Below are 26,694 nucleotides of genomic sequence, written 5' to 3'. Positions count from 1 at the left end.
GCGCGCAGCTAGGACCGGGACAGCGCTTAGAGCGGCAATGAAGTCATTTCAACGGCCATGTTGAGTCACGTTAAAAATAACCGATCTGCTCTAAATATATCTTGTGTGTAAATAGGGACGCTCTCGCCGTATAAAGAGGGTAACTGCACGGCCATTGGTCAATCTAACGGCACCAATGGTTCTAGTTGCTCCCTGTCCTGAGCTTTCCAGCAAAGTTCACGTTACATAAGGGCTATCAGACACCTTGTTTAAACATAGCCACATATCTTGAGCTCATGTAGCTATCATTAGTGAAGTGGCCTAGGCCGCCTCTTCTGCAAACTCATGGGCTAACCCTAAACCGATGCAGTCAACATCGTAATAAGGTTGCATTCGACCAAAATGGAGTGACATGAACCATCAATGCACCACAAATCATGCAAAAATGCATGAGACAGAAAAAAACGGTCATTGCATTTACTTTTTAAAAAGTTTGCCAACACAAAATAGCACGCTGAAAACTACAATCACATTTGGACAACGAAAATAAAGGATAACTGTTTTAGTTGCTTTTAATACGCCAGTTTCACAGTCTGTCAGACACTTCTTCATGAATGCAACACATTTCTGCGATTTACAAGTTCACGCCTTTTTCTTTCCCCACACAACAGCCAAGGCAGACACATAAAGTGACTTTTATAAAAGCCGAGACACAAAGTTCCAATTGTTGCCAAAAGTAATTCCAGTGTTCACACTAAACGGGCCCGACTTATTTGGACACAGAGGCAGAAGGCTAGTGGGCTGTATCACTTACCCGCTGAAGGTCAGAAAGTACGAAGTTGAGCACAGGATCGGGAAAATGCGCGACTATGACAGTGGATATTGTAGCCCTTACTGTCACTAGCGATTTAATCAGTCCACGAATATTTACATTAATACCGTTGAGCGAAGCGATTGCTTTTGAGACTTCACGGTAAACTCAACTTCGTCACTCCTCCTCGCACACACACCAGTAACTATTTGTTTTCTTTCAGCTTGCCGTGATGTTACAGTGTTGCCCGCACTCCGGTCACCTGTATGCACTTGTGACAGCTCCAGCCACCAATGACAGCTTAGACGTTGCATCATGGGTACTGTATTACTTTTTAAACACTGGCGCGTCCCTTGCCTGGCCTTGGTTTTTCATGTTATCGGTTTCCTTATGGGCAATCCTCTTAACGCAAAAATCATTTCGTTATTGCCCATTGCCAGGGACTTCCCAGAAGCCTACGAGAAGAGAAGCCTTGATATTGATAGATGAACTCAGTGCAGTGTTCAGTTAATAATGATCGTTGGGTCATATTGCTGTATCTGACCAAGACCGAGTTCAGGGTGTCACTGAAACCACATTACGCCGGTGTTCCTTGCTGAAGGTTAGGTTCACATTAATTTACTCACGGTAGGCTTTAGAAGATGAACCAGATTACAGCAGGCAGACGTAAGGGCTTTCTTCTGGAATCTCCAACACACGAGGGTAGTGACTCATAAGGGAAATAGACTAAAGCTTAACATGCCAGTAACATTCGTAATATGTGACAGTTTGTCATCACGGACTCCACCGTTACTGTTAACGGTTTACTGTTGTTACTTCAAGACAACTTGTATTTTGACATGAGCCTTTTCGACTCTAGGTGCACGTACAGATCTTGCCCAAATGGGTAACTACAAGACCCTACCACAGTAGGGCAGTGTTTCCATGTAGACATCACTTGGACCATGGAAAAGGGAACAGATTGCGGTCAAAATGAGACTTGGACAAAGACAACACGTAGCCTACACAAATCCCGCCTGTATAGACCATTGATTAAGTTTGACCTTTGACTTGCCAGTTTTAAAATAAATTCCAAATTGTTGAAATTGAGTGATTTGCTGATATTTACTGAGAAAGACAAGAAAGACTGAGGCAAATACATAACAAATTAGTTTCATTCTGACTTTATTTCAAATGTGTAATGCCCATTGACAAAACAAACAGAACTCTGCATTGCCATACATTCTGGAAATGGAATGAACTACCTGGGATAAGGCTGAATCTACTTATGCAAAGAGAATGATAGGAAATGATGCTCATTGGCGTCCTTCATAATATAATTAGTAGAAACTACAGGGCATAATCAACACAAGCAAAGCTGCTGTTTGCTTTCTCATGCTTCTTCTTCAGTCTTCTGTGAATGCATCAGCACGGCTGCTGAACAATCATCAGTATGGACCAGCATTCAAGTCATATTACACAGAAACACAGTTTGGGCAGGCTACAGCCAAACAAACGGCTGTACGGCTTGTACAGAAAACAAACGAACAAAAAAACAAACAAACACAATCATGTTTGTGTTTATAACCCCCCGTCATGCATCTCCAGAGTAGCCTGGCAAAGCATTGATTAAATAACAAGAAATCAGTAACTAAAAATCTGAATTTTGCCAGCATAAAAATACTTGTGATTTTTTTTTTAGTCATCAAATCAAAAAACAGTGGTCAACATCCTTTCCAAAACACATTCAAGAGGATCAGGGAGAAGTTTCCACCTGAGAGAGACCAAGTCCACACACATCCACAAACATGAGCTGTCCACTGGCCCGCAAATCTAGGATGGACTGCGAGGGTGATAATTTGGACACGCATGTTTCACCTCCAGACGCTCAAATTCAATTGTTCTCCTACGGAAGGATGTGATGGACAACAGGCCTCGTGTTTACATCAGTGAGACGGCAGTGCAATGAAAGTGAAGCTCCTAAAAACATGTGGAGCTTAAAGTTAAAATTGAACTTTTGGGCAAAGACGTGAGTGTAGCACTGTAGAGTAGCTGCTCACCTCCCAACAATGGGTTGTTGCTTATCTGCCTGTCTCAGCGAAGTCAGCGAGCTAGCTATTTAGCTAAATATACCACATCATAGCATGTACACAATCTACCTTGCATATTTTTAACACCGACTACTTTTGAATACTCACGTTTTGTAGGGGAAAAAACATGTCAGCGTGAACTCATAATTGTTTAAGTTTTAGTGCCAACACGGAGGGGCATGCACAGGAGTTTTCCCAAGTATGTGGTTTGGTATCAAACCTGGAAAAGTTAGCTCAGAGTAAGTAGCAAACCTCCTTTGATTTGTTACAATGAAGCCATAAAGGCTTAAAGCCATAAGGCTCTCCTGTTGGGACGTTCACTACTAAACCATGTGCTTGGAAAACGCTCACAGGCCCCTAGAGGCTTAGAGCAGGACTCTCACCACAGACAGATCTCAGGACCAGCTGATGTTTGGAACCAGAGCCCTGTCCTACTCGCTAAACAAGTGACACCTAGAACTAATGACAACACCTGTATCTATATAAGCTGTTGAGCTCCAATTCAGAAGCAAGTAAAGATCTAAGGGAGAACTTAGAAGCTGTTGAGCTCCAATTCAGAAGCAAGTAAAGATCTAAGGGAGAACTTAGAAGCCTCTTGAAGCTTCTGAACGAAAAACACTGATAGTCCTGTGCTAAAAGTGCGTTCAAAGAAATGCACCATCTTAGAGATTCACGTGACATTCAGAAGACCTAACATGTCTAGTGTCTAGATGAAGCTTCTACAGATGTCAGTAAGTTTGACTTAGTCGACCTTTACACATGTGAGAGCTGGTCTGGGACACACGGTCCTGGAGGGTTGGTCCAGGACCACTGGTCTACAGCCTCTTAACAGAGACTACAAGAGGGTGATCTTTAGTGAATGAGACACACGTCTAGCGGCAAACTTCTTCTACTAGCATTAGCGACAGAGAAACACTCATGCAAAGACATACTGCAGCTACCATGCGCCAGTAGGCCACTGAGGCACTACCCTGGCACTGCCAACACCAACCCAGGGCCTCAGTCAGGGCAGGACAGAGAGGAGGCACTACCCTGGCACTGCCAACACCAACCCAGGGCCTCAGTCAGGGCAGGACAGAGAGGAGGCCGGCTAGCTGAGGACCAGTGGCCTACTGGCGCATGGTAGCTGCTACCAACACGAGCCCCACTACTGCTCACTTACACCACCTTACAGCTAGCTTAGCTACTCGCCATGCAAGAAAACAGTCACTGAACAAAGGGTTTCACTGGACCGACACTCGGTCAAATAGCTAGAGTGCTGCTACCGTCGGGTTTGGTAGCAGTGCAAATAGGAGGGACAAGTCAGCAGACTAGCGCTGACTATGCTGGGTAGAAGTCTACTTGATTTCAGTCAAGTTGTGCCAAAACGAGCGTTTTAGATGTGATACTGGTCATATTGGGGAACAACTGAGGTCTAAGGAACTAAAACTGTGGTTAGGTTGGAGTAAAGAGGGCTGCTAGACTGCAGCTAGGCTGTCGTAAAATAGGATATCAGCGCTAGTCCAAGTGCATGTTGTTGGAAAATTAGAATAAAGAGGGCTAGACAGTGGTGGTGCTGGGGTAAAACTAAAACTGCAGAACCAGGGGAAGGACTTCAGGTGAAACTGGGGTGCCAAGGTCAAGTCTGTGGTAGAAGAGGAGTAATCAGGGTCAAGTCTGTGGTAAAACTGGAGTATCAGGGGCAGGACTGAGATGTTAGTGCTATGCTGAGGTGGGGTACTGAGGATGCCACCAGTCCATGAGACGCACACTGTGCACAGGGTCCAGTGCCACCTGCAGGCCCTGCTCTGCCCTCCTCTTCTGACCACGCACCAGCGGAGAGTCCTGGAACATCAGGCGAACGCGGTGGTGACGCATGTCCGTACTCACGTTGATGGCCATCTGAGAGGGGGCGTGGGGGAGGGAGGGAGGAAGGGGGAGAGAGAGAGAGAAACCAGAATCAGATGCTATGGAGGATGGCTTGGTTACCAGTAGTGATTAAGTGTGTGGTGGTGTTGAGGGGTGAGGTGACCAGTAGTGATTAAGTGTGTGGTGGTGTTGAGGGGTGAGGTGACCAGTAGTGATTAAGTGTGTGGTGGTGTTGAGGGGTGGTAACTGACCAGAGAGAGACTCATGCCCATGACCAGGTGGGGGATATAGATGAAGTTGAGAGTGTTGACTTGGAGTAACAAGCAGTCCGAGTCGGGGTTCGTGTGCACTTCCTTATAGCGCTTTGGAAGCTGCAGAGATCGGTCAGGACCATTCTTATTCTTTGGGGCCTAACAGAGGGGAGGGGGGTTGACAAAGAGAGCAGACGACTTAAGTACAGTATGGTATATCCATTTACATCATAGTACCTTATCCATTTACAGCGTACATTATGGTATGTTCATTTAATACTATTAAAGCCACCATATAAATGCCTGAACATAAAGCTCTTACATGCTTCTCAAATTTGAAGTTGAACTGCCATAGTTTCTCTGGCCGGGATCCTGTCTGCTCATTCACCCAGAACATCAGACACTGCAGAGGGAAAATGAAATGTAGGTCAATCAACAATCAACAATCCCAGAGGTCCCACGTACATGCATTAAGCCATTAGCCTCATAACACCTGATAGGGCAAGTGTGTGTGTGTGTGTCCGTGCAAATCTTGTCCTTAAAAACTTCTTCCAAAAAAGACACATTTTTAATTGCATGTTCTGTTCTAACTGTGGGCCATGCGTTGCCAACCTGTTCTATAATATTTTCCTGATTAAATGATTCTGTGGACCAGGAGTAACTGATATTGACGACATGCCTAACAGTATTCAGAGGACCTGCATTTCAATGTACAGGATAACCAAAAAGCAACATCACAAGTATTCACCATTTTCTGAACTACAGTACAGGCCAAAAGTTTGGACACACCTTCTCATTCAATGTGTTTCCTTTATTTTCATGACTATTTACATTGTAGATTCATCAAAACTATTAATGAACACATGTGGAATTATGTACTTAACAAAAAAGTATGAAATAACTGAAAACATGTCTTATATTCTAGTTTCTTCAAAGTTGCTTTTTTTTTTTTTATTTACTACCATATTCACCAAGCTATAACTTGACAAATATTCATCTGTGGGCCAAACAACGTTGCTAGTAGTTTTGATGCCTTCAGTGAGAATCTACAATGTGAAGAGTCATGAAAATAAAGCAAAAACGCATTGAAATGAGAAGGTGTGTCAAAACTTATGGCCTGTACTGTATGCAGGCTATTAATCCGTGAGCCAGGGCCTCAAAATATGGAAACTGTTACCGAAAAAGTGGCAAAGGCTACCATACCTTTTCTGAAAGCCTGGAATCTCAGCTTTTCAATGATGTATGATGGCCATCTGACAAGAGTATCTGTTTTGAGTTATCACACATAATGTAAACTAAGGTTGAGAAAATAATGCGTATAAATCAAGCAGAACACTGACATAGCTGAAAATCTATATTGGACATATTGGAATATTTTATTTTGTTATGTTTGGTATTCTTCAGTCTTATATCAGACATGGCGTTTGAGAAAATAATGCGTATAAATTAAGCAGAACACTGACATAGCTGAAAATCTAAAAACGGTAAACAAATGAGACATGGATTCCTATGTTTTAAGGTGTGGCCATTACTGTAAAAGGTCAAGGTCATGACCTTTAGGCATGGTCAATGACATTTTCGCACAGGTTACATCATTCAAGGCCAGGGACAATATTGACAGGCTGGAAGAGACACTGACAGGCCGTGGAACATCCTATAGGGTCAAGGGTATGATTGGGAAGCGCTTCCAGGCTGTAGGCCTAAGGGACATATGCATTGAATCTGGAGCTGTGGCTGAGGGATATGTCAGTGGTATTTTGGATGGCCATAAGTACAAATTCATGTATGAAGCCCTCCTGAAGCTAGTCTGGAATTAGTTTCCCCAGTGGCTCACAGAGAACCGTCCTGATGTCCACGATCTCCTAGATATCCTGCCCCTAGACTTGAGTGTCTTTTCTGAGGGTACATCATCAACCACTGTAGAAGAATAATTTGAATATTTGCCCAGATGGTACTGATTGCACAGAGTAGACAGCTCAACCTAAAGGAGGTGTTCTCATCCCCTTGGACCACTTCCGTGGGCTCTTGCTTTACAAGATGGCAATGTGAGGAAGACTTGCAAATCCTCACTTGCCAAGCAACTGCTCAAGTTCCCATGTGTTGCTGAATCATTGCCATTAAATTCCACCTGAGTAATAGATGGCATGGCACTTGTTCAGAAGCTGAACGGTAATGGCAAGACATTTGCTGATATTGCAGACTACGCCTTGTCCACTGTGCTAGCTGAAGCAAGTCACAGCACCGTGTTGATATGTTTTTGATGTATATAAAGTGGCTTCTATCAAACACATGGAGAGAGTGGCCAGAGGTGCAGACTTAGGCACAGAGGTCAGACAGATCACTGCAGGGCACAGAGTTTTGCAATGGAAGAAATTCCTACAAAGCAACAACAACAAAACAAATCTTGCTACTGTACCTTCTTGCTCAAAGAGTGGAGCAAAGAACAAGACTCGTGAAAAGGTTCTGTACACTACAACCAAAGATCAGTGTTACAAGCTGACCCAACAGGGAGTGCACAAGGTAGCAGACCTGTCGTCCACTCAGGAAGAGGCCGACACCCGTATGCTACTCCATGCTTGCCATGCTTCAATGACTAGTCACAAATCTGTCATCCTTGTGTCTGATGACACTGATGTCTTGGTGATAAGCCTGGCTACCAGTGACGCACTCACATGTGACCTGTTCCTGAAGACAGGGACAAATAATCGCACAAGTTACATAAACATCTCACAACTCGCTCGTGGTCTGGGTTCACAGTTGTGTCAGGTTTGCCTAGTTTACACGCATACACAGGCTGCGACACAGTAAGTGCATTTGCAGGTCGTGGTAAAGTGTCAGCCCTAAAACTTCTTCAGAAGAATGAAAACTTCTGTGAGACCTTTCAGAGGGTTGGGGCAGACTGGACAATGACACCTGAGTTGTATGCAGCCTTACAGGAGTTAAATGTACAGCTCCAAGTCCAGAATCACCAACATCAATGAAATGAGATATGCACTTTTTTGTGCAAAGAACCGCATAGAATCCTGGCAGTTACCTCCATGATCAGACACTGTCTCAGAGCTAACTATCAAGGTGCTATCTGGAGAAGATGCCTTGAGAACAACCCTGAAGTTCCTTCCCCAGTTGAGCATGGGGGGTCTAGAGTGGACCAAGATGGTGACTTGCAGCTCTCCATAGACTGGTTCAATGTCTCCATTGGTCCACAAACAGTACTTGAGTTTCTGTCGCGCCCATGCAAGAGGGACTGTGGGCTAGTCCACACGTACCAAACCAATCTTTTTTTCCTCCGTCTTCCCTGGAACCGTATCAAGAATATTTGCGTCTATCTCAACACGACTCAACACGTTACTTCATATCCCAGGCCTATAGGTGGCACTGTTTCTGTTACAGAAATTGACCAAAGCTTGCGTGCTGTAGGCTATACAAACAGACAGAATAGGCTACGACGAAAATGGCTAGTGCAAGGAAACCAGAATTGTTTGTGTGGACTATAGTGAACTGTCAACTGTAGTCAACTGTAAAACTAATAAACTTAATTTTTACGGTTTGTGAAGGGTGCAGTCCTTTATTTGGCAAACGCAGGTACAAATACTCTCCTTTACTTTCTTTGGTTGTAGGATAGTCCACGATTCACATTAGTTTTGGCTATCACCGCAAGTGCATAGTCTACTAAAGTTCTAGGCTATTCCGTCGCCACATTTATAATATTGCTATAATAGGCTACCTTCGTTAGTAACAGTCGATACTTTTGCCTGCATCAAATCGTGCATTTGCATTTAGTGCACATCTACCATAGGCTTAACATGAGTTCTAAGCATCTTTGTATGCTCATATCTGACTTCACTAGACTATGAATGCATTTATTTCTGTTGTAAGACATGAACAAATGAAACAAATGAATGACACCGGCAAATGTAAAACAAATGAATGACACCGGCACTACGCACAAATTAATTTAAACTTACCCCACACTTCCCTAATAACTTCTGACTAATTCTCTCGCGTCACTGACAGTAGCTAGAATGCATCAAGAAAACACAGGGAAAACAATGTTCATTCCACCAAGTCATGAGTTGTGATATTTATCCTACTGAGTGTAATCGTAGGTAATGTCATGTATGAAAACTAGTATTGATAGGCAATACTATAAGTGTCAAGTCCAGGGCAGCTGTGGTGTGGCGATGACATCATTTGGCGATGACATCATCGGCGGTTTCGCCATCCAAATGAACTCGCAAGGGGTACGGTTTCAGATTTTTCCACCCTGGGACCAGGTTTCAAAAAAGTGCGGTTTCGGCAGTGCTTTTACAGGATTCGTTTGGACGATCGGCCAAGACGATGCAAAACCTGTCCGTTTAACCCAAAAAGCGTCTCCGTGTGGACGGGGCCTGTGTCACTCCATCATGTCAGTGTGTTGCCAACAACTTGGCCTGCACTAACCTATTCCATGCAAGACAGTGCAAAAACCAGAAGGATGACTTTGCTGATGAGAAACAATCCTATTCCGACGAAGAGTTTGATTAGTGTCTGTCTGGCCTTGAATGATGCAATCTGTGCGAAAATGTCATAAAATGTCATTGACCATGCCTAAAGGTCATGACCTTGACCGTTTACAGTAATGGCAATGTCATAATTGGGTTTACCACACCTTAAAACATAGGAATCCATGTCTCATTTGTTATACCGTTTTTAGATTTTCAGCTATGTCAGTGTTCTGCTTAATTTATACGCATTATTTTCTCAAACGCCATGTCTGATATAAGACTGAAAATCACCCCCTCCAAATCAAATAATATGGGTAAATGATACATTTCCTGAATCCTTGGGGTCATGCCAGTATTTCAGTGTTTGGATTGTATTTCTCTGATGCTCTCTGGTGCCACAGGATTAAAAGACAAAAGATGACTTGAGATGGCGGAAATGGCAGGAAAATGTGTGTGATTAAAAGTTTGAAGAGCTCCAGGGTTTGCTGTACTTATCCAAAATGTTCACAAAAGGATTTAAATGAAAGCTCAGAGTCTCCCATTTAAAATGATACCAAACATAACAAAATAAAATATTCCAATATGTCCAATAGAGATTTTCTGCTATGTCAGTGTTCTGCTTGATTTATACGCATTATTTTCTCAACCTTAATTTACATTATGTGTGATAACTCAAAACAGCTACTCTTGTCAGATGGCCATCATACATCATTGAAAAGCTGAGATTCCAGGCTTTCAGAAAAGGTATGGTAGCCTTTGCCACTTTTTCAGTAACGACCAACCCCTCTGGCTCACGGACTATGTCAACACCAAAGGCATTATGGCAATGGCAGCCTTTGACTAAAATGTCTTTAATCCAGACTGCAAATCATTTTGCGACCCCTCCAATATTTTTGGCGACCCACCCTGGTTTAAGAACCAGGCATCTATATATATTCTCAAATTCAGTTTGATACTATAGGGGAGAGGTGGGACAGGGTCACTGTTTGGCAAGTAACAAGTAAGTCTCAAGCCTTAACGCTGAAGTCTGAGTGAAGTCCCAAGTCAAGACAGAAGTCCCAAGTAAGTTCAAGTCATTGTTGTATTATTCAACCGCTTATTAATATGCCACCAATCATGCTTTCAATAAATCATTCTTATCGATATATCATACTTTAAATTTTGGAAAAGTTTTAAAACACTTATAATCATGACCCCAAAGACAAACAAAGTATCCTTAGTTTTCTTACAGAGGAAAAGTAAGCGTGAATACTGGTTTTGCATTCAATGAGTTTACTAACTGGCCACACGGTCATGCTAATAAAGCAACTTTAATTGAGTAAAGGGTTAGGTACAGGTGTCAGGTGTGTTTGAGTTAGGGAGTGAAGTGCGTGGGTGACTGTGTGACACGAGTTAAGCTTTTATTAAGTTGGCAAAAGTTTGAACTAGCCCACTAGCTCCGCTGGTGGGAAAACGCATGGGACTCATAGTGCGGTCCTATTGCGTGCAGAGGGAATTTAAAAGACAACCGATTATCCCGCCCCTCGGACTGAGCACTGCGAACGGTGAGTGCCCAGACCCTACATTGTAATGTGGGTCTGGCTCGTCAGGCAAACATTCTGCTGCTCCAGGCAGCCAAGTCCACATGGAGCTGAGACTGCTCATCCTCAAACTGACCCAGTACCCACTACCTCCACAAAATATCACTGTGCCACAGCTAGTTTCGGTAAGCTCCCGTAGAACAAATTAAATTGTTCAGGCTACCCTACTGTATATAACAAACAACATCACAGGATCAGAGTATCCATCACAAGATCACAGGATCCACTTAGTCAGATGACTAACAGGAGCATGTACAGTGATGATCATCCCATTTCCTTGCATTTCCAAGTCATCATATTTCGTGACACGAGTCTGACCTGAGTCCAAGTCATCTGACTCGAGTCCACACCTCTGTTATAAGGTCATGTGGAGGACATAAACACAACAATGCTATACACTATAGAAGCTTGTGCCGAAATGTTATATGGTTATTTGGTCATGGTTATTAGGGCTGTCACTTTTGTGAAAAAATCCTGTTCGATTCTTGAGACATAATTGTTCAGTCAATCGATTGTAAAATCGATTTTTCATGTCTAAAGACGTTTCAATTTTCAACGCCAAATATAGGACAATCCACGGACAACTAACAGGCATTAGGACGAACGTAAAGGGGGCGCTTGAAGACGCACAATGGTGTGAAGTTTCGTGCACAATGACAAACAGGAGTGAAACATTCTCGAAAAACAATAAGCAGAGTGGGCTGCCATAACATCAGTGAAAAACGTTACTGCAGGCTTCAACGTGGCTGCGTTTACAATTAGAAATGTCAAACAAATTTCGCCCACGTAGAACTCACGACTGCACAGTTTGCATACCGCTTTGTCCTTCTCCATAGTTTGATATACTCAAACCCCGAAATGCTTCCATATCGAACTCCTCAAGTTATTAGGGCCTATCACTCGTATCTCTCATGTCGCACAGGTTGATTGCGTTGTCCTCAATTTTTTGGCAAAACACCAGCAGCACAGCAGCCGATTGAAAAAGCTGTTTCCAGTGCGTAAAATTGGTGGGAATTTTCTTTTTAGCTTTCGCATGCTTACTGCACTTCGGAATTCTTTGTTATTTTTCTGCTTGTTCCTGAGTTTTGTTACATCTATCTTTTTCATTTGTTTAATTTGTTTAAAATGAATAGTGTATATTTGGTTAAAATCGATTCCCTATTTTAGTTTTCGAAACTTGTGTTGGTTGGTCCAATCGATTGTGCAATCGATTTTCGAACGTAAAGTGACAGCCCTAATGGTTATATGATTTAGTAGATTATTTTGTCCAAAACAATACAGTAAGTAAGTAAGTAAGTAAGTAAGTAAGTAAGTAAATAAATAAATAAATAAATAAATAAAAAGTGAACAGTTTTAAAATGTTGGTAAGACCACATTCAGGAAAATAACAATAACAACAATGCAATGTCAATGATCAATAGCCTAATGAAAGCAGAGCTTGGTGGGTAGCTGACTCTCTGGTTGTAGATCATAACTCCATTGTGACACAGAGTGCTAGCGTATCTGAATGGAGCCAGGAGGACAGAGTCATGACCAGATGGACTCACGTTTCATTCATTCAACTTCCTCCTCTTTTCCTTCAGTGTTAGTCTGGACATGTGGCCAAAGTAGGAGCGAAACCTTTTCCCTCCACAGGCACATTCGGCTGCTGCAGGCAGCCAAATCCACATGGAGCCGAGAATGCTCATCCTCAAACTGACCCAGTACCCACTACCTCCACAAAATATCACTGTGCCACAGCTTCCTAGGAATTAATGCACGCTCAGAACAAACACACACACACACCCCCACAGGCAACCGTTACATATAGATAAAGTGTGTGTCTCCCTCCCCCTCTCACCTTTGAGTTCACGAGTGTGTCTGGCGTGGACTCCGGTAGTGGCAGGCTGGCGGAGATGCGGGAGCTGAACGGCTCGTACAGGTGAAAGAGTGAGCGGATCACACACGCCCGCAGGCACCGCATGCTCGCCAGCGAGTCCGGCTGCAGACGCACGGGCAGGTCAGCGTCCAAGCTGTAGTGCCTGATGGACCAGATGAACCAACATCTCAATAATACACTGCGGCAGTATTTATGTAAGGGGTAATGTATAGAACGCCGGTCATTATTGGGAAAATAAGTCCCGACAGGGCGAACCGGACCCCGAAGCGCAGCGGAGGGGTCTTGTTCCGCCCTGAAAGGACTTATTTCTCAATAATGACCGGCGTTTTATACATTATCCCGCTTATTACACGGCTACTTGCCAAAACGAAACAATAAACTCCCCACGATATGACTCTTTAGCCTACATAGCCTAGGCTATAGCCTATTTGTTACCATTTCATCGTGGCTTTTGGTGAGAAACAAATAGTTCGCAACAGCACACTGAACTCGAATTAAACATTCTTTAGAACACAGCTGATCAACCGTCTGCTTTCACTTTTGAATGAAGTTCCAGTCCTTGCGTAGTGATATGAAAGACGTGAAATAGAAGCACAAAGCCCATTTTCCAGGACAGCGGTCTGTTATACTTAGCAACGGTCTGTTATTGATAATTAGCATTATGAAGAGCCGTGTAATAATATAACATTTCAATGGCAGTATTTATTGAAACATTATATTTAAAAGGAACCATATGTAAGAAATGCATTTCAATTAATCATAAAATGGCCCTGATATGTCACTAGACATTAAGAAATCATGTTAATTTCAAATACTTATATCACTGACAACAGTAGTCCGGCCAGGATATTGTCATTTAAAATGTGAAGTTGCAGCCCTAAACTGATGTTGATGTTGTCATGCCTGATCTGGGCCCCGGGCCTTATGTTTGACACCGCTGCTCTAAAGTCTCCTTTTCCACTGCAAGTCGCTTTGGATAGAAGTCTGCACTAACTGAATAAATGTAAGTATGTGTATACTACATCTGCCTGAATGACGAGTCAAAAACCAGCAAAAACCAACTCATGAGTTTATTCATGCGCACTCTCAAGGACGGACTCACCTTCGGTACAATCTGGTCCAGAACGCAGCGGTGCAGGTGACAGTCCAGGCGTTCTTGCATATGAGGGAAAACTTGCAGACGTCTTCAGGGCGGATATATGCTGAGAGGACCAGCCATATATCTATGGGGTACTCCTCTCCGTCTTGACACTCACTGTTCTCTGCAATGAGCAACACACCCCAGTTAGCACACCATTAGCATATCGTATGATCTACACACTAGAGTTAGCACACTGTATGATCCACACACTAGAGTTAGCACACCATATGATCCACAAACTAGAGTTAGCACACTGTTAGCACACCGCATGATCCACACACCAGTTAGCACACCATCTGATCCACACACCAGTTAGCACATCGTATCAGGGCTCCAGACTAACTTTTTGCACTGGTGCGCCTAACTTTTTTTCTTAGGTGCACCAGCACAAAAGTTAGGTGCACCCAAATTTTCAACCACATCGCAACCACTGTCAACCACTGTCCTATATAGCTTGTCCTATGACTTATGATTTACAATTCTACAAGAAAAGTAACTTAATGAAGTGTTGGTGCTTTAAGTGCTCCACTGAGCTGAAATTTAAACTTAAAACATCTCAAGATGAATTAAATAAAAATAACAGTGAGTAAATTAACAGTGCACATATTTTAAGGGCTTCAAACGGCACATCTCATGGCTCAATGTCTTACATACTATCCTTCATGATCTTTAGGCCTTGGCTAAACCAGCTAGAAATGTATTTGAGCACAATTTAAAGAGATGTTCCAAGTAGCCTGGGGGATTTTTATGTGATTTTGCAATGATTGCAGTAATCATTTGACAGCCCCACAATGCAATTTACTTTTTAATTTTAGTATTTTGAAATTTTCAATAAGAACATCACTATGGTTAATGCAGTAACGAAATGGTAGGCCTATTATTATAGGCTACTGCAATGACTTGCCATGCTCGATCTAAATGTGTCCATTCAATTCACCGTACACAATGACCACATGCAGGAAATATTCGGGCTTTAAATGTAGCAGCGATATTCGGTTTGCGCCAAATACCGGATTAAATTGATTGATGCCATCAGAATGAGTTTACACAACTTGCGCGCAAAAAATGAATATTGCGGTTGAAAACCGGGTTACTCCCTGCATGTAACTGCGGTCAATGGCGCACTCTTTTTCGGCGATATCTGTATCTCTGTCGTTCGGGAAGGCCTTGTATGCATTGTTCGCAATTTTAAGACGTATTTTCATCTGCAATGACTCCTATAAATTTGGCGCAAGTGGCATTCCTGTACGTCGGGTTTACGTTCAAACTATTTTTCTGGTAAATAATTATTTCGGACTGAACTTGGTGAAGGGAAGTTTCACTAGGCCTATCGTAGGCAACAATAAACTTGATCATCATCTCGGGCTCGTCCGATCGGTTTGCTGCTGCCAGCCGCCGAAAGGCAGTGGGGAGAGGGGACATTTATCTCGGCCTATGTGACCACACTGTAATGCCACTGCATCCACTCTGTTTATCTGACGGGTCTCTGACCTCTCTCTCTGCAGCACACGCATTTTCAAATTTACACACAGGCACTGGGCCACGGCCAATCAGAGGGGAGGTCCCGCCCTTCACTATCTGTGATTTGTTTAAACCACGATATTGGCCAAATATGTGTTTGTTATTGAACCAAAAGGTAGAGTTTCAATGCAGACACTTTTTCCTCTCTCGAAAAGCTGGTCGCACCGGTGCGACCTCCGATTTTTTTTGTCACACTTTTGAAAAATTAGGTCGCATATGCAACCAAATTGGTCACACTCCGGAGCCCTGCGTATGATCCACACAACGGAGTTAACACACCGTTAGCACATCGTATGATCTACACACCAGTTAGCGCATCATATGATCCACATACTAGAGTTAGCACACCGTTAGCACACTGTATGATCCACACCCGAGTTAGCACACTGTTAACACACCGTAAGATCCACCAAAGTCCTTTTAGGCGCGTGCGCATAGCCTATTAGTGTTGGTCGCAGTACTATTGGCTGCAGCTGTAAACTCCCTCTGTGTTCACTATGATTAGTGTGATATTAATGTGCGTGTGTGTGTGTCTGTTACTTCTCCTGCGTTTCCTCAACTACTCTACATTAGATGTGGAAAGCACACAAACACAAATGTTTGTTTGAACCAACACTTCACTACACCAGACTCTGTTGTTGTTTTACACATCACTTAAGCTGAAGTGGTAGTACTGAATTTCTGACATGTAGAGAGTGAGAGAGTGGGAAAGTGTTTGGCCAAGATCTCCTGTGGCTTGATAGAACATTCATGAAATAGCACTGACTTGAAACAATGCTGGAGTTTTATCTGAGCTTGCCATGCCAATGCCAGACAAAGCACCTGAGGTCTGGGGGCTAATGCGGCTTGTAGTGTTTGGCTAGAACCAGGATGTTGAGAGGTAAATCAGGGGGTTGTCCTGCTCTTCTTCGTGAGGATGCATTTTGCATTTAATGTGGTTTCCAAAATATTAACGCATGTAAATTCCATTACATTTCAAATTATCCAGAGGTTGCCGTGTTAAAATGGATTATAATTTATAATCATTGTTTGGTTAACTGCAATTTAAGGCAGTTTGCAAGGGGCTGCAGTTACGACTCCTATACACAGTTGCATGCGGTGCAGTGCTGGAAACGCATTCCGTCCACTTTACATTGGCTTACGTAATCCGTTGCCGAACCGAATTGTGGGTCCGTTGAATCACGTTTAAAGGATTCATTTGCATAAAGATGGGCATCGGCCAGCTTTTAGACGCGCAACATTTTTTTCAAATGCAGCGCTGCCTTCCCGGAATGCTTTGCGGGCGCGTTAAAGTCGCTTGACGTCACCCATAGGAATAGAGTGGAATGCGACACGACAAAATGTTGTGTAGTACTAGTGGAGTCAATTTCACAAGATGTCGCCAGCATGTGAACCAACTTCAGCTGGAATTTCAACGGTATCATTAAATAGTCTGTTCAACGCCATCATTAAATAGTCTGTTTGTAGACGGCTGCCCGCTGTCTATGTAACGGATGCCAGCTAGCTTAGCTGTGCTTGTGGAACGTTGGTAAACCTCACTCCCCGACGCCTCAAGAGTGCTGCTGGCATGCGAGCCAGTAGCCTGGGCTATTGGCTCAATTGTTAGCGCGCTTGCCTCCCGATCCGAGGTGCTGCTGTTCGCGGGTTTGAGTCTGGGCGTGTGCAGGGCTGAATCTTGCAGGTTCAACACAACGCAGGTTACATTAATTAATGTTTACATTAATTCATGAGGAGTTTTGGCATCAATAAACCCCCTTACTTAACCCATATATCACAAATGTGCCATTGATAGGAAAGGTATTCCCAGCACTAGTAGTAGCAACCTGTGTGATGTGATGGTGGCTGTCCTAGGCACCTCTGTGTCTCATGTGCTTGCGTCATGTTCTGAGAACAACTGTAGCACAGTATTTGTAGTGTACACAGTAGTAGCTTTAGATGGTCTGCCGTGACCCGGGTGATAATGTATGTGCACGTCATCTATTTAGTAGAACTGTAACAGAGTATTCTTAGTGTACACCTGTGGTTCTCAAGGTGTGGGGTGGGCCCCACTAGACTATATGACCGGCTGGCCCTTCTAATAACATGGCCTCATGACCGCGCTTGGGCGTCTTTTTTTGACAAGGAAGACAATACATTCAAAACAAAATAGGCACACAAAAACATAAGAGTCATAAACAAGCCTTTGTGTAAATTAACACAACGGATCCTGGAGACTTGAGACTGAGAAATGGGAAAATGGACGTGAAACCAAAATGCGAAAATAATATTTTTAACGTTATCATTTTGCGAAGGTTATGGGTTAAGGTGGGGCTTTAAAATTCCACACCTCCAAAGTGAGGAATGACAGAAAAATGTCACTGGTGTGCCCCAGGGATAGTAGTATACGGTCTGCTGTGCCCACGGTAGTGTACTAAGTATCAGCATTAGCTGTAGTAGTATACGGTCTGCTGTGCCCACGGTAGTGTACTAAGTATCAGCATTAGCTGTAGTAGTATACGGTCTGCTGTGCCCACGGTAGTGTACTAAGTATCAGCATTAGCTGTAGTAGTATAGACCCTTTCAACAATAAAAACAAAAACAATGCTTGAACGTTCTTTTTGGTTCCCAATCTACTTCCTCTGCATTAATATAACATATGGAATGTTAAAAAGGAAGCCTTGTGGGGCCAACTATGATGCTGATAATGGAACTCTCTTGAAAGGGTCCATAGTTTCAGGCTGATTCATAAGTCTATGCACACAAACTATGTGAACGCATCGAGATACGCAAGGAGGGTTTGACACGTACTCGCCTAGCAAGATTTGTTGTCCAAATTGTTGTAACATGCTGCAAGTGCAAGGTCATGCGTTTCCAGTGGGGGCTTATTGTCCGTGCAACATGTGTGGGCTCCTCAATACTTGTGTGAACCTTACGCTGTCAACTGTGTCTGCATAGCTTATGTAGGCCCTTTCGCTCTGTAGGGACTTTTTGCAGTTCCTAGAACCCCTGTTTCGCACATTCAGACCATGGAAGTGGGGATTAAAAAGTTTCTCTGACCATTCAGACACCATGGAAGTGAGGATTAAAGGGTTCCTCTGACCGCAGTTCCTATGACAATTTGAGCTCCTACTTTGGGTAGGGTATTTTCTCTGTGCATAGGAACCAAGACTGATGTGCATGCAAAGGCAGCAGAAGCACTATTTTTTTTTAAATCTCTAAAAATTATTCAGCTTCTGTTTAAATTTGCTTAACATAAAAACTGCATGACATGGCTGCATAGACTGCCTGCTGTCATGCAACAAATGTCTTCTGGGCAGATGAGAAGATATTTTATGAACAATGCTTTTTTTTATGCCTTCTGATACCATGAGCTTTTAGTTTGTCAATAAACTTAGGTAGATAGTAACTCAATAGCAATGCTGTCCATTTCATTACTTTATGTTCATGCAATAATTGGGCTACTAACGTGTGTTAAGTTCTCAGAGTTCCTACTGTGAGCGAATGCAAACAGAAAAAAGCTCTAGAAACCGTAGTTCTAGGGATGGCCTCTCCAGTTAGTAGTTAGTAGAACTGTGTTCCTAGAACTCTTGTGTCCGAATGCACCTGATGAGCAGGCCTTTTGTGTTGGCAGTAGTGATGGTGGTGGTAGCTTGCATAGACTATGAACCGGCCCTTAATGTTACCTGTAGTGTGCCATGGTTTGGGGTTTGTCTTATGGTTATGGTTATGGGATTTTGCTGACACCTTTGTCCAAAGCGAAGTCTTGCCTTGTGTCTTAGTTTCTTGGTTTAAGACTCTTAGTTAGTACCAGTCACGTGTTCTGTTATCCATGTGCTTCTTTGTTTATTTCGCCATGTGTCTCTGTTGCCTGTGTCGTGTCTCCGCCTCTCACCGGAGTCATATTTCAGTAGTCTGCTTATTAGTTAAGCCTGGTTCTTGTGTTCACCTGCTCCTTGTTGCTTTTACCCTATCGTCTGTGTTCTTTCATTATCATCCTGTTGTATTCAAGTCTGACCCTGTAGTCTTCCTTGCTTGAACATTGTGTGTGTGTGTGTGTGTGTGTATCTGTATTGTGTGTCTCGTGTTCCTTGTATCCTATCGTAAGTCAACTCTGTTTCTGGAATTTGTACAACTTGATGTTGTGCATGACAAGCAGTTGTGACACAGTAATGGTGGTTGTCACTGTGTTTCTATATCGGCCTTTAGAGTTAGTTTCTGTAGTAACCCAGTTAGCAGCAGGCTGGTGGACCACTGACCACTGGGGGGAGATCTGGCAGTCCGCTGGTGTTTTGCTCATCAAATGGGGTCCAGCGGGGTCCACTGGCGGGTTGCCGACAAAAGCCCCACCATTTTGCCACTTGTGTTTCAAACTCTTTTTTTATTATTATTTGTTCAGTTTTACTTCTTCCTTTGTTTTAGTAACATTTAATATATTTTCTTAATATTCAAAACAAGTTAAATTAAAGGTTGATGGTTGTCCATGGCACCAGTGGTCTGATATCAGGAAATCTGATTTGGCTATAATGGTGGCTGTAGCTGTCGCTATCGCTGTGTTTCTAACAGCCCTTAGTGTTAACTGTAGTGATGGTGGTTGTAGCTGTGTTTTTAACAGTGCTTAGGGTTAGGTGTAGTAATGGCGGTTGCAGCTGTGTTTCTACACCAGCCCTTAGTCTTACCTGTAGTAGTGATGGTGGTTGTAACTGTGTTAGAGGCCTGGTATAGTCCTACGTCTGTGTCCCTCGCACGCGGCGTGTGATGAGGTATGAGTATACCACATCCTTTAGTGTTAGACTAGCTGTAGTAATGGGGTTGTAACTATGTTCCAATACCTTTAGCGTTAGTAATGGTGGTTGTAACTATGTTCCATTACCTTTAGTGTTAGCAGTAGCAATGATGGTTGTAACTATGTTCCAATACCTTTAGTGTTAGCTGTAGTAATGGTGGTTGTAACTATGTTCAATTACCTTTAGTGATTTAGTGATAGCTGTAGCGATGATGGTTGTAACTATGTTCCAATACCTTTAGCATTAACTGTAGTAATGGTGGTTGTAACTATGTTTCAATACCTTTAGCATTAGCTGTAGTAATGGTGGTTGTTGTAACTATATTCCAATACCTTTAGTGTTAGTTGTAGTAATGGTGGTTGTAACTATGTTCCAATACCTTTAGCATTAGCTGTAGCAAAGGTGGCTGTAACTATGTTCAAATACCTTTGCGTCTCTTGTTTTTTTTCTTGCGGGTCCCCTTGGGGTCTTCGTCCACCTCCTCGGTCTCCAGCTCATCGTTGCTGTCCCGGTCGGCTTGGCTCACACCTTCCACAGAGGACAACACCTCCTGCACCGGACCCTGGGAGGCCTCTAGTCCACAGAGTAACTTCACTGCAACACACACACACACACACACACACAAATATGCTAGAAACCCATGCAGATGAAAGGATAGCCAAACACAAGGATACAAGGAAGTTTATTGTCACATGCATATAGTTACTGGAAGTAAGAAATGCAGTGAAATTATGTCTGGTGTCACCAGACACACACGTGAAAGAGCCACATAGAAAAATCCCAAACCGCCACAGGTCAGACATACTAAAACATGCATCTGATTCTGGCTAAAGCTTTATGCATGAGACTTCGCTCTGCCTCCACCTCCAAGGCGATGTGACCTTGCAAAAATATTGCTTACATTATAGAGGTGGAGTAGAGCCGACATGCAATAGAATTCCCCCTTTCAAGTGAATGAAAAAAATGCAGCTAAACTTTTAAAAATCAAACAATTTAATTACTTTTATAACAGGTTTAACCAGTATTCTTTCACACAAACATACGGGCATTTGAGGGCGTTTTTGGGCGGTAACCAGGTTCGCCTGCTGTTGGAGGCGCAAACAAACACAGCATCTCCTTTGAGATCCCGTAGTAAGGAGCTGGGTCAAGGGTTATAAAAGTATTTTGTGGTGTTTAGTTGTACATGTATAATGAAAGCACAGTTTTAATAGCGATCCATGTGTGTTCACTTGGTTCCTTAGCCATCATTTTGGTAACTATAACGAGCTATTTGGAGTCTTTAGAACACTAAACATATTAGATTAGGTGCCTTTTTAAAAGCTGACTGATGGTCAAATCAACCATAAATACACCTCCAAATTCCAACTAAGTGGTCTGTGAATGGATGGGTTTTTTGCTCAATAATCCATCCATCCATCCATCTATTGATTCATTCGTTCATTCTGTGCTAGATTTCTGCTAGTAGCATGAAGGCTAATGGTCTAAAGGTATGGTTCATTCAATACATTAACGAATGCAGTTTCAACCCACTAGATATGAAAAGGAGCTCTTGCAACGACTTGACCATGATCGCATGATGAGCTTTGTCGTATGACTCACTACTTACCTTCTTTTTCAATAGCATTTGCGACAGCCTTTTTCAGCCTTCCGGACTTTACGACGGCTGGGTCAGCGTTGGCAAAGTCTGCCACAGTCACTGCAAAACAGGCCGTGAAGAATTGTATTATATAAGCGCATTTACTGCTGCAATTGAGGACGAGCAAAATCCTTCTCGATCAGAAAATAACCTGTGCCAAACTATTGAAAGCGTATAGTGCACCGCTGTGTCAAGGAGGTATGCACGTCCCCTGACCGCCAGGAAGCGGCCTGGCCCTTGCGCCACAACAGTCCAACATACACGGCTAACGTACGCTTACCTGACTCCGAGCAAACATCCTCGGCCCTAAATTTCAGCCGTTTTCGGTTCCCTTTCTTGGGCATGACGACAACACGGGTCTGGAGCCGCTTAACGATGCTGTGTATCCTGCCATGTCTCTACGACAAGCAGAGATGACGAGAAACAGAGAAAAATAAAGGAGAAATTGAAATGAGCTCCTCCAGGATCTTCAGCCATCATGGAACTGACGAAATGTTTCGTGAAGTCTCGCGATACCACCACAGGACTTTCAAACAACATGGCTCATCGATTGAAAACCTGATTGGATAAAAATCGAACATGACACTTCTCTACCAATTAAATTCTATCCTTTCACATTACATTGCTTTGCGGTGAAAAAAAGTTGGAAACATTACGTCACTTTAAGTTATTTTTGCTATCCTCTGTAAACCAAAAAATAACTGCAGAAAGACGAAAAACTGAAGGATTTACAATCTTATTATTCGGCCTATAGCCATAATAATAATAATAATAATAATAATAATATTATTGTTGTTGTTGTTGTTGTTATTGAGCTACATGCAACCTCTTCGTGTTTGATTGATTTGAAATGATTTGACAAGCATTGGTAATATTTTGCAACATCAAAACGACATGCGTTTTTTTCTTGGTTTAGCAATCATTTGCAAATATTGACCAAGTGCAGGCTGGTGGTCAGAATGATACAGCACGCTATGCCATTCATGTAAACGAGATGATAGCCTACTTTCTGCAAGTATTTCGCAGTTCAACGTTTTGCCCAGCAGGGAGCGCCACATGTGACACTATTTTAGCCTCTTTCTGTCTGAGATTGCTGAGCATGACAGTCATGTAGGCTACTCGCGTGGTGCTGATGGGGGAGCGCGGCCGACTGAAGACGCTGGCGAAAATCCTCGGAGATTTACCTTAACTCCTCAACTCTACGCTGGATTTGAGGTTTGCGAAAGGCAGGAGAATATCTGACGCCTGATAAATTTAGACAGTCTTCGCCACCATTGGCAAATTATGCATAAATTGTTTAGTAGATAGCAGTTGCACTGTTGTAGCGGTTAGTGACAGCGGCAGCGGCTGGAATGAGAGCGTAGTGAGGGAGGAGTAGCTGGCTCGCCGTGGTGAGGGGCATGGCAGAGGGCTTTGGGGAAGATGCGACAGACGTGCGTTTGGCCGTTTTGTTAGCGGAAATGTTAATTGCAACTGGTGGGTGTTTCAGCCAAGCAGCCCCGAAGATTTCATATCGATCGGATTATTACGCCCTTTCTGCGCGCGTCTGAACATGTTCTTGTCCCCACGGATGATCTGTCAAACCAATTGCATTTGAATCCGTAGTGTATCTGGACGTAGGGCGGACTGTGTCAGCGGGTGAGAGACACCTATGGAATAACCAACGAACAATGTGAAAAAGCCGCTAATTATTTAAATATGTAAAAATATCCTCGTACGATTTAATCACCAGCAATGAAAGTAGCGTAAGCCTATGGCTGGAACCGAATTGCACTGAAGTTTTGAATCTAACAAGGTACGACGGACTGTTTTCTCCCACCAGATAACCCAGAGCAGGACGCCGGGTGGCCTTTGATTTCGAGAGGTTACAGCGTTGACATTAGGCTAGAGAACCCGCGCCGGTTTCCGCGCACTTGGCTGTCTGAAGAGCCGGAGCAAAATGATGTGCGAAGTGATGCCGACCATTAACGAAGGGGACTCCATGAGTTCCCAACGTGGCTCTCAAAACGGCACGGATGCCGAGGCCAATTTCGAGCAGCTGATGGTGAACATGCTGGACGAGAGAGACAAGCTTCTGGAGTCCCTGCGCGAGACCCAGGAGACGCTGTTCCAGTCCCAGACCAAGCTCCAGGACGCGCTGCACGAGCGGGACCTGCTCCAGCGACAGCTCAACTCCGCGCTCCCGCAGGTAAGCCTCCCGTCGATCCTGAGACACAGAGAAGTGGCAGAAGTTCTATCAAGTTGCCTCACGCGAATCACTGGTGCTTAACGTGCTTGGGGTGTTCTGATGGCATCCGCCTTCACTAGCACTCAGGCAGGCCTTGTTAAAAGGTTCCGACTTGATAAGAAAACAGACACTGAGACATGGCGGTTGTCTGATGTTTATTACACACAAGTGGCACGTATGATGAAAAGCAATGGATTTGGATATTTGTTTATCCATCTTAGTATCCTTGTTCTCGGCAGCAACAAGAGACATGTAAAAGGTTGTCGGTGGCTACGCTGAAGTGACTTACCATAGAATGGGTGTGGATCCAACCGGCCATGTTGGCCTGGTAACCTTGACAACATGACTACATGTTAGATGTTGCATAATTGCATGCACATGCACATACACTGCAAGTGTCTGCATGATGACATGTAACATCTGATACTGTGGGGATACGCCCCCTGGCTTCACACAGAAGTGAGGCATAGAGCATCTCTTGATTGCCATTGTTATTGTGCCCATTGATAAGATGAGACAGCTCCTAATTGTCTACTCATTTGGAAAGAAAAGAAAAAGGAAATGCTGTTTGTTTGACCTGAGGGAATCACATTTTCTCTGATGAATTACAAAGGTCAGCTAGTTTCCCCAAGTGCATGTTTTCATGTATTGCTCATCTTTGTGTGTACTGTGTTAGTATGTGTGGTTGTGTGTGTGTGTATGTGTTTGTGGGTGCAATGTGTTTAAAGTGTTTTTAATATAGGGCGGCTTAATGTTTCATCTCCACTGTAATAGAAATATTAGTTGTACAGTTGTGTGCCGGAGGGCGAATGCAGACCAGCAGTCTCACGCTCCGTGCTCACCAAAGCAGGCATGCTGATCCCACGAGCATGTTAATGCACAAACGCACACACAAACACACACACACACACACACACACACACACAAACAAACACACACAACAGCAAGCTGCTTCAGGGGAGGCTTTCTGCTGATGTTGAACAAAATCCAGGAGGTCCTGCACACACACACACACACACACACACACACACACACACACACACACACACAAACACACACACACACACCCAGAGCATGTTAGCACATTACAGTGCAACGAGCACTGAGTTGGCACCCATACGGTCTGTGGTTGGTGCTCAGTGAAGGAGGCTCAGATGCTAAAATGCTCCCATTTACACCTAAGGGCTCCTAGCTGACAGGCCACAGGGTCTCAACAGGGCTCTTTGAAGTGAGACTTGGAGCTGACGTGTCGTGTTAAACACACTTGTTTTCATAAAGGTTCATTTCTGGTTTGAATTTTCTCAATGACCCAGATCTGTCACGTGGCATACATGTTGATGTCTTAAATGTAAAAGAAACAAACTCCGCTCATAAATTTGCGTTCCCATGGAAGATGCAATCATTTAGGCTCAAACTAAATATTAGATCTTAAGATTTCCTGTCAGGATCTATGCCGTGCCACATTCTTGTCTTATTTCTGCCTTACGTTGATGTAATTTAGCTGCAGATTTGTGCTGCACGTTAATCGCTTAATAATGCTGAATCTTTCAATATTCCTTAAACAATCAGGAATGCAGGTCACTATCAAATATATCACTTAATGTAAATACACCCAATGTAGGCTACAGAGAATGTGTTCGAGCACAAAGCCACGCTGCTAATTGAAGGTTTATTGACTTGTCATGAGTTTACAGACCACATATTCCTGTGCCTCTGTGGCCATTACAACCAACACATACCAGTCAATGGTGTCAGAGAATGCATCAACTGCAGAAAGACACATGGCAACACACACACACACACACACACACACAGACAGACAGACAGACAGATAGTCAGACACAAACAACACACACACACACACACACACACACACACACAGTAAATGACATCTGAATGTGTGCCTCACTGTCTGCTGGCTATGCATGTCTGATGAAGGTGGGGTGTGTCAGATTTTCTGAATTACGTATGAGGTGGTATTGGGGAGCTCAATTGAGCGCTAAACTAGCAGCTACACACTAGTTGCATTGGAGAGTGCAGATGAATGCTAAGCTAGCAGCTATGCTGGTTGCATAGGAGAGTGTAGATGAATGCTAAGCTAGCAGAAACAGAGCTGGTTGCATTGGGGAGCTCAGATGAGGCTAGCAGCTTCAGAGCTGGACCAGATGAGCATCGCCTCCAGGTTAACCGCCATCTATACTAGAGCACTGATAAGGTCATTGTGCACCATTGAAGGTTGCGGGCGGGCGTGGTGGTAGTGTAGTGGTTAAGGAGCGGGGGTGGTGGTAGTGTAGTGGTTAAGGAGCTGGGCTAGCGTGCAGTAGCCTGAAAGTTATCGGTTCAATTCCCGGCTTCCACCGCTGTGCCCTTGAGCAAGGCACTTAACCCCAAGTTGCTCCAGGGACAATGTGATCCCTTGTAATATAGCTGACATATGTAAGTCACTTTGGTCAAGAAGTGTCTGCTAAATGTAATGTAATGTAATGTAACCATTGTGGAGGAGTT

At 43.5% G+C, this 26,694-nt stretch overlaps 2 protein-coding genes across 14 annotated transcripts in view; one reads left to right on the top strand and one right to left on the bottom strand.

The window, feature by feature from the left end:
• Window positions 1–1,937: 1,937 nt before the first annotated feature.
• Window positions 1,938–22,447, bottom strand: tmem183a (transmembrane protein 183A). The gene is made up of 8 exons (XM_042090729.1): window positions 22,243–22,447; window positions 21,933–22,022; window positions 20,753–20,920; window positions 14,004–14,163; window positions 12,863–13,043; window positions 5,281–5,361; window positions 4,959–5,117; window positions 1,938–4,740 (listed from the first exon to the last, which is right to left on the bottom strand). Exons 1-8 carry the CDS (start codon window positions 22,304–22,306, stop codon window positions 4,561–4,563), a joined length of 1,083 nt encoding a protein of 360 aa, XP_041946663.1. The 5' UTR covers window positions 22,307–22,447; the 3' UTR covers window positions 1,938–4,560.
• A 626-nt stretch (window positions 22,448–23,073) lies between these two features.
• ppfia4 (PTPRF interacting protein alpha 4) overlaps window positions 23,074–26,694 on the top strand; it is a 134,814-nt gene continuing 131,193 nt past the window's right edge. For 12 of the 13 annotated variants that reach the window (XM_042090725.1, XM_042090723.1, XM_042090715.1 and 9 more), the window contains exon 1: window positions 23,074–24,150. In XM_042090725.1, the coding sequence (XP_041946659.1) occupies window positions 23,902–24,150 (249 nt within the window). In that variant the 5' untranslated portion in view covers window positions 23,074–23,901. The remainder of the gene's footprint in view (window positions 24,151–26,694) is intronic. The other variant, XM_042090714.1, reaches the window with a different exon arrangement.

The sequence above is a fragment of the Alosa sapidissima genome, chromosome 4, assembly GCF_018492685.1.
Source record: "Alosa sapidissima isolate fAloSap1 chromosome 4, fAloSap1.pri, whole genome shotgun sequence".
Taxonomy (NCBI): domain Eukaryota; kingdom Metazoa; phylum Chordata; class Actinopteri; order Clupeiformes; family Clupeidae; genus Alosa; species Alosa sapidissima.
Note: the sequence above shows the minus strand (reverse complement) of the source record. Positions and strands in the feature narration are given on the sequence as shown.

What these genes read in the sequence shown, in the direction of transcription:
- tmem183a (XM_042090729.1), bottom strand. Translation starts at nt 22,306, where the DNA reads ATGCCCAAGAAAGGGAACCGAAAACGGCTGAAATTTAGGGCCGAGGAT. An exon ending in ACACACTCGTGAACTCAAAG is followed by an intron (nt 5,362 to 12,862) that starts GTGAGAGGGGGA and finishes TTCCCTCTGCAG; the next exon opens with TGTCTGATGTTCTGGGTGAA. An exon ending in ACTTCAAATTTGAGAAGCAT is followed by an intron (nt 5,118 to 5,280) that starts GTAAGAGCTTTA and finishes CCCCTCTGTTAG; the next exon opens with GCCCCAAAGAATAAGAATGG.